The sequence below is a fragment of the Triticum urartu genome, chromosome 4 (genome assembly GCF_003073215.2).
Source record: "Triticum urartu cultivar G1812 chromosome 4, Tu2.1, whole genome shotgun sequence".
Lineage (NCBI taxonomy): Eukaryota > Viridiplantae > Streptophyta > Magnoliopsida > Poales > Poaceae > Triticum > Triticum urartu.
This window is the reverse complement of record NC_053025.1, coordinates 152,470,681-152,478,802: the sequence shown is the minus strand read 5'-3', so window position 1 is coordinate 152,478,802 and position 8,122 is coordinate 152,470,681. Positions and strand designations below refer to the sequence as shown.

Below are 8,122 nucleotides of genomic sequence, written 5' to 3'. Positions count from 1 at the left end.
GATACCGACGTCTAGCCGACCGAATGGTTTTATATAGACGACGTCCCTTCATGGAGCCAGTTCGGCCAGGACTTCCATTATTCTCTATGGAACCCCTGAAGAGGCGATACAGCTCGAGGCCAAAAAACACTACAAGAAATATGTCAACTTGTGACCTTCTGTCAGTGACCCTAGAAGAATTGGTTATAAATCTACGACCATTTGAGACCAATTGGTCAAAAGCTGTTCGGGGGGCTCCAAACCCTAAACTATATCAACCATTTTGGTCAGAAAGGTTGTAATTTCCTTACACGAAATGGTCATAAAGCAGACATCATTGGTCCGCTGCCTTATTTCTAGCTTATCACGACCAATATAGATGGTCATAACCTTGTAAATTATGGTGGATTGCTATGACTAGGCGCCACCTCATCAGTTTTGCCTATGTGTCATGTCCATGTGTCAATTTTTGCCCTAGGTTGTGAAGCAACCTATATTTCTGTCATTCCCAAAAATCCCAAAAAAATTGGGCATTCTTTACTATCCAAATCATTGCCTCATGACAGTATTCAACTCCATTTGCCTGGTAAATCTTCCTCGGCAAATTTCCAAAGTTTTTGTTCAGCTCGAACTGTTGTGAAGGAAGTACTAGCTAGGAATATCCTAATGACCTGAATTTTTGCCACATCTTCTATATTCCCAAATCATAGCTCTCCACAAAATTTGAGCCCCATCTAACAATACATGTGAGTTCAGCATCCAATCTTTATTTCTAGTGATATTTTCAGTTTGTGAAGCAACTATATTTTATGTTAATTTATAATTGCTGCAAATGTACCACGACATGACCCTGCCCATAGAACTTCCATCCACCAGTTTTTTGCTCATTTATTCTAGCCAATTTCCCTCAGCATTTTTCCTAATTTTCTGTTCAATGGAGAGCACTGTGAAGGAAGTACCATTTTTATGTATCCAAATGGTATGAAGTTTTTAAAGTGGCTTCACATGCCCATATTATCCTCCTCCTCCAAATTTCAGATCAATCCATTCATTCATTTGAATCTAGCTTCAACATTCATATTTTTGTCCAGTGTGGTATGTTGCAAAGAAAATGCCACCTAGGCTCCTCCATTTGAGCTGAAAATTTGTGAAGACAGTCTTCTTAGTAGATGATCATCCTCAGCCAAAACTCACGCCCATTGGCTAATCAAACACTTGGCTGCTAATTCATGTTTGAGCATAGTTCGGTCTCCTCATTAGATTCTTCTGTTGTCATTTTCTTCCTAGCACCTACCCGGGGAGTTCCCAACCCACTAGACATGCCTATCCGTCCAGAACGCAGGGCAATGCCACGGTCACGCGATGACCACGCGGCGGTCATGGGAGTTTACGCGCTCTGGAGTTGGGGCCCTCGGCCACCATCCAAAACTCAACGTATTGCCGCAAAACCATGTATTTCTGATTAAATATATACTTATGTATCTAGAAATGATTTTTGGAAAAAATAAAGAGCAAACTATAAGGCAGCTGTAGTTCAAATTTGACCCACTTCCTGCTGAATCGGCGGAAATTTGTTTTGCTCACCAGAGGTGGATCAAAACTTTTGACACCCAACCATTTTGTCAATTGTGCATTAAATATGGCCTAGTATTTTAGAAAATTGATTTGGTCTAATTTTGTAACAAATATATGGTAGGTCCTTCACAAAAAGACTCATGTTGGGCACTCAGAAAATGGAAAATTGATTTTTCGTCCAAAGAAAATGAAAACTCCCTTAGGCAACATTGTTTGCCATTCCAAGATGCACCCTTGTGAACAATATGAGATCATTCGAATAAACTATGCCATGAATATGGCCATAAGATCGATCATTTGGCTTGAAAACCATGAATCTTCACACATGATAGCTCATTTCTGAGAACACTTTTTTAAAAGAATTGTCGTATTACAAGTTTATTATTTTTCCTGGTAACTTGGTCACATGTAATGACACAATGCAAATGTTTTCCAATTTTGTTGATTTTTTTTAATTTTTTATGCTCGTTTCAAAATGCGGTCAAAACGACGGGCATGACCGTCCTAGCTAGTGGTTGAATCTTGAAAAAAAATTGTGTTTCTCTGATTAAATAGATACTTATGTACCTATAAATGATTTTTGGAAAAAAAGAAAGAGCAAACCATGAGGCAGCTGCAGTTCAAATTTGACCTGCTTCCCACTGAATCGACGGAAATTTGTCTTTTTCACCAGAGGTGGATCAAAACTTTTAACACCCAACCATTTGGTCAATTGTGCATTATATATGGCCTAGTATTTTATAAAAATGATTTGGTCCAATATTGCAACAAATATATGGTAGGTCCTTCACAAAAAACTCATTTTGGGCACTCAAAAAATAGAAAATGATTTTTTCGTCCAAAGAAAATCAAAATTCCTTCGGCAACATTGTTTGCCATCCCAAGATGAACCCTTACGCACAATATGAGATCATTTGAACAAACTATGCCATGAATGTGGCCATAAGATTGATCATTTGGCTTGAAAGCCATGCATCTTCACGCATTATAGTTTGTTTTTGAGAAAACTTTTTAAAAATAATTATCGTATTACAAGTTTATTATTTTTCCTGGTAAATTGGTCACATATAGTGACATAATGCGAAGGTTTTCCAATTTTTTGATTTTTTTTGAATTTTTTATGCCCGTTTCAAAATGCGATCTGATACGTCTCCAATGTATCTATAATTTTTTATTGTTCTATGCTATTATATTATTTGTTTTGGATGTTTAATGGGCTTTATTATACACTTTTATATTATTTTTGGGACTAACCTACAAACCGGAGGCCCAGTGCAAATTGCTGTATTTTTGCCTATTTCAGTGTTTCGCAGAAAAGGAATATGAAATGTAGTCCAAACGGAATGAAACCTTCGCGAGGATCATTTTTGGAACAAACGGAATCCAGGAGACTTGGAGTGGATGTCAAGGAAGCAACGAGGTGGCCACGAGGTAGGAGGGCGCGCCCAGGGGGTAGGCGCGCCCCCACCCTCGTGGGCCCCTCGTGGCTCCACCGACCTACTTCCTTCGCCTATATATACTCTTATACCCTGAAAACATCTAGGAGCACCACAAAACACTTTTTCCACCGCCGCAACCTTCTGTACCCGTGAGATCCCATCTTGGGGCCTTTTTCGGTGCTCTGCCAGAGGGGGAATCGATCACGGAGGGCTTCTACATCAACACCATAGCCTCTCCGATGATGTGTGAGTAGTTTACCACAGACCTTCAGGTCCATAGTTATTAGCTAGATGGCTTCTTCTCTCTCTTTGGATCTCAATACAAAGTTCTCCTCAATTCTCTTGGAGATCTATTCGATGTAATACTTTTTGTGGTGTGTTTGACGAGATCCGATGAATTGTGGGTTTATGATCAAGATTATCTATGAACAATATTTGATTCTTCTCTGAATTATTTTATGTATGATTTGATATCTTTGCAAGTCCCTTCGAATTATCAGTTTGGTTTGGCCTACTAGATTGATCTTTCTTGCAATGGGAGAAGTGCTTAGCTTTGGGTTCAATCTTGCGGTGTCCTTTCCCAGTGACAGCAGGGGCAGCAAGGCACGTATTGTATTGTTGCCATCGAGGATAAAAAGATGGGGTTTATATCATATTGCTTGAGTTTATCCCTCTACATCATGTCATCTTGCTTAATGCGTTACTCTGTTCTTATGAACTTAATACTCTAGATGCATGCTGGATAGCGGTCGATGTGTGGAGTAATAGTAGTAGATGCATAATCGTTTCGGTCTACTTGTCGCGGAAGTGATGCCTATATACATGATCATGCCTAGATATTCTCATAACTATGCACTTTTCTATCAATTGATCGACAGTAATTCGTTCGCCCACCGTAGAATATGCTATCTTGAGAGAAGCCACTAGTGAAACCTATGGCCCCCGGGTCTATCTTCCATCATATTAATCTCCCGCCAACATGCTATTTCTGTCGCCATTTATTTTGCAATCTTTACTTTCCAATCTATACCATAAAAATACCAAAAATATTTACCTTATTATCTCTATTAGATCTCACTTTTGCAAGTGGCCGTGAAGGGATTGACAACCCCTTTATCTCGTTGGTTGCAAGGTTCTTATTTGTTTGTGCAGATACGAGGGATTTGCGTGTAGTCTCCTACTGGATTGATACCTTGGTTCTCAAAAACTGAGGGAAATACTTACCCTACTTTGCTGCATCACCCTTTCCTCTTCAAGGGAAAACCAACGCATGCTCAAGAGGTAGCACGGTCAAAACGGCGGGCATGACCGTTCCTAACTAGTGGTTGAATCTTAGAAAACTTTTTGTGTTTCTCTGATTAAATAGATACTTATGTACCTAAAAATGATTTTTGGAAAAAATAAAGAGCAAACTATGAGGCAGCTGCAGTTCATATTTTACCCGCTTCCCGCTAAATCGGCGCAAATTTGACTTTTTCACGAGAAGTGGATCGGAACTTTTGACACCCAACCATTTGGTCAATTATGAATCATATATGGCCTAGTATTTTATGAAAATGATTTGGTCCAATATTGCAACAAATATATGGTAGGTCCTTCACAAAAAACTCATTTTGGGCACTCGTAAAATAGAAAATGAATTTTTCGTCCAAAGAAAATGAAAACATCCTTATGCAACATTGTTTGCCATCCCAAGATGCACCCTTGTGCATAATATGAGATCATTTGAACAAACTATGCCATGAATGTGGCCATAAGATTGATCATTTGGCTTGAAAGCCATGCATCTTCACGCATGATAGCTCGTTTCTGAGAACACTTTTTAAATATAATTACCGTATTACAAGTTTATTATTTTTCCTGGTAAATTGGTCACATATAATGACACAATGAGAAGGTTTTCCAATTTTTTATTTTTTCTTGAATTTTGTATGACCATTTCAAAATGCGATCAAAACGGCGGGCATGACCGTTCCTAGCTAGTGGTTGAATCTTGGAAAACTTTTTGTGTTTATCTGATTAAATAGATACTTATGTACCTAAAAATGATTTTCGAAAAAAATAATGAGCAAACTATGAGGCAACTGCAGTTCAAATTTGACCGGTGAAAATTTATCTTTTTCATCAAAGGTGGATCGAATCTTTTGACACCCAACCATTTGGTCAATTGTGCATTAAATATGTCCTAATATTTTAGAAAATTATTTTGGTCCAAATTTATAACAAATATATGGTAGGTCCTTCACAAAAGAACTCATTTTGGACACTCAAAAATGAAAAATGATTTAAAAGAACTCATTTCTCATAACTCTTAAAAAAAATATTTGTCTTATTTCAATTTGTGATTATTCCTGAAAACTATAGTCAAATTTGCTGACACAATGAGAAGTTTTTTTTCAATTATTCAGGTCATAATAAAATAGCTAACATGATTTAGCACCTTAATTTTAGTCGATTACGACCAATTTAAATGATCAAAATATCATACTTGTATACTGCGTTCTGATTGGTCCAGGGGCCTCTGACGTAGATCGTGGATAAATCACCGTCGGATGCTCCTGGATCCAACGGCTCGGACCTCACCCTCTCACCCACCCACCGCGAAATACCTCTCTCTCCCCGCGCAGCGAACCCTAGCGCTCTCACCCACTCAGCCCCGCACTTCCTCATTCTGGATTTCGATGCGCCGCCGCCCCCACCCCACTCCCTCCCACGCTGTCCATCGGCGTTCCCCTCACACTCTCACTGCTTGGCCCTCTCATCCACCTCCCGTCCCCTCGGCGGCGGCGCCCTCCCCATCGCTATCCCCCAACCCCGACAACGATCTCGTTTCCCTCAATAGCCAGATCCCGCTCACGCTCCTCATCGTCCTCCTCGACCTGCTCCTCCCGCCGGTGCTCCTCTCCAACTTCCTCTGCGCCGGCGTCCACCATGCCTCCGCACACAGCCTCCTCACCCAGGCCAGGGGCTTCCACTTCCGCTCCTCCCTCGTCGACCTCCCCACCATTTTCGCCGCCCGCTCCCTCCTCATCCTCTGTAAGCACCCTGCCCTGCCCCCTCTGTGTTACGCGCGTGCTGTCAATTTCTTGATCTCGAATCGCCATCTAATTTCCTTCCTGGTTCCTAATCGATCGCTGTTTTTTTCGTGTGTGTAGGCGCGTACACGGCGTGCGGGGGCGGCGCGGCCTACCTGTGGGTGTTGGCAGCCTGCAGCGTCGGCTCCCTCTTCTACGTCCTCGCCAAGGCCGTCGGCAGATCGGCCATGCGTATGAATCCGTCAAGGTATGAATCGAACCCCTCCCCTCCCCTCCGCCCGGCTCGGCTCCTTCCTCGCGTGCTGCGAATCTCGACTCGATCTTGGCCGGCATCAGATTGAGGTTTGAGTGGATTCCGATCTTGAGAGGGGATGATTCGAAATAAATAGGCTCATCTTTCATTACTTGCTATATATACGGTTTTGTCGTATGCTTGCAAATCTGTTTGATTTGGTTGCTGTTTGTTCTTGTCCAATATGTGTTCGGTGGTTAGCAATATGTTTGTTGGTGCTATATTTTCATTTTGATGGTAGAATGCGTGCGTTGTACATGGTCAAGAGCATTAGTAATAGGAGATAAAGGATGATTAGAGCATCTCCACCCAAAATAAAGCATTGTGGGTTTTGTGGAAGTAATGAGAGCCTTAATCGTCTCTTTTCCGTTAGTCCACTCGCTAGTGCAGGGGGTCCTCTTTGCACTCAGGATTCAGGACTGGGCGACGACACCGAATGGCCATGTAGTAACAAGGATCAAGCAGCAAGCATCACTCTGCTAGCGTTTTTATTTCGATACAAGGGCTATGTTAGGTTTGAATCCCAATTTTTCTGTGGTAGCACAACAACTGTTGTGTCGCTCCTTATGTTATCCGTGTTATGCTTCTGAGTTGGCCGTACAAACACCGATGCCCTACTGGCCTTTTTTGGACACTTTGTCGTTGGTTCTCATTTCACCTCATTTTATTGGTATATACCTGCAGAATTGTTTCCATACCAAGGGCCATGTTATTGTTTGAATTTCAGTTTTGTTCTGGTAATACAGAAAGTGCTCTGTTGGTTCTCATTTTACCTCCTTTTATTGGTATATATACCTGCAGGCGGAGCAACGGGTGGGGGAGCGAAATCAGGCGATGGCTAGCAAGTCCAGGCAGGTTCCGACCGTGGTCGCCCTCGTACGTCAGTTAGCGGCGTCGGAGCGGCGTCGGAGCCATGTGCTGGGCATGTCGCCGAGACTGACCAAGACGCCGCGGCTGCAAGTGCTGGGCATGTCTCCTGATGACACTGCGCAGCGAGCACGCCTCCGTCAATTCACACACCTGCACGCACACCTCCCCGTCTTCCTGCGCGGAGGACTGCTCGCACGCGTCCCATCGACTCACGCCTGCTCAAACGCCACACGGGTCGCACGGTGGCACATATATTATTTTTCTATTTGGATGATTAATGGTGCCGCTTTAAGCATGGCACGTATCCATTGTTGGTCTAACGATCATGGTTCGAATAAATAATCCGTTTGGGATATTGGTTCTCAATTATTAATAATCTCCCCTATGTAATTAGATAAAGATTACATCAAAACTGGTCTCAAATTTGACAAAAAAAGTACAATGCCACTTTGTATTGGTGTCCATATGACAACACGATAAGTTTCATGAACTTCAAATAAGTTTTGGATGTACTATAATTTAAAAATCAAGATTCTCAATGTTTGAAATTTGTTGCACGAGGAGTAAACATGCACCCAGTGAGATACATGTGTTTTTGCAATCCATTTAGGTGCACTGTCACGTGTGCACGTAGCTCAAATTTGGTTTTTGCACATTATACCCATATAAAATCAATCAATCAATGTACTAAAACGTCTTAATGATCTCTGTGATTTTTTTGAAATTAAAATGTCCCTCCTTTGATAACATGTATGTTCACCGCGGGATAATTAATTTAACATGCATCATAGTTGCGGTGGATTCGTGGTGTGTGTGTGGGTGTGTGCGTCTGGGGGTGGCGGGTGGCTCGCAGTACACTAAGAGTTGTGAGCCACCATGTGGGTTGGCCGTTTTGTTAGGCAGGCTAGTGCCACATCAGAGTCGTGAAATCA

The 8,122-nt window shown here is 41.9% G+C and overlaps 1 protein-coding gene across 1 annotated transcript; it reads left to right on the top strand.

Annotated features, from left to right (window-relative positions):
- Nucleotides 1-5,650: 5,650 nt before the first annotated feature.
- On the top strand, nt 5,651-7,517 carry LOC125553715. The gene is made up of 3 exons (XM_048717448.1): nt 5,651-6,029; nt 6,149-6,275; nt 7,122-7,517. Exons 1-3 carry the CDS (start codon nt 5,675-5,677, stop codon nt 7,207-7,209), a joined length of 570 nt encoding a protein of 189 aa, XP_048573405.1. The 5' UTR covers nt 5,651-5,674; the 3' UTR covers nt 7,210-7,517.
- Nucleotides 7,518-8,122: the final 605 nt, after the last annotated feature.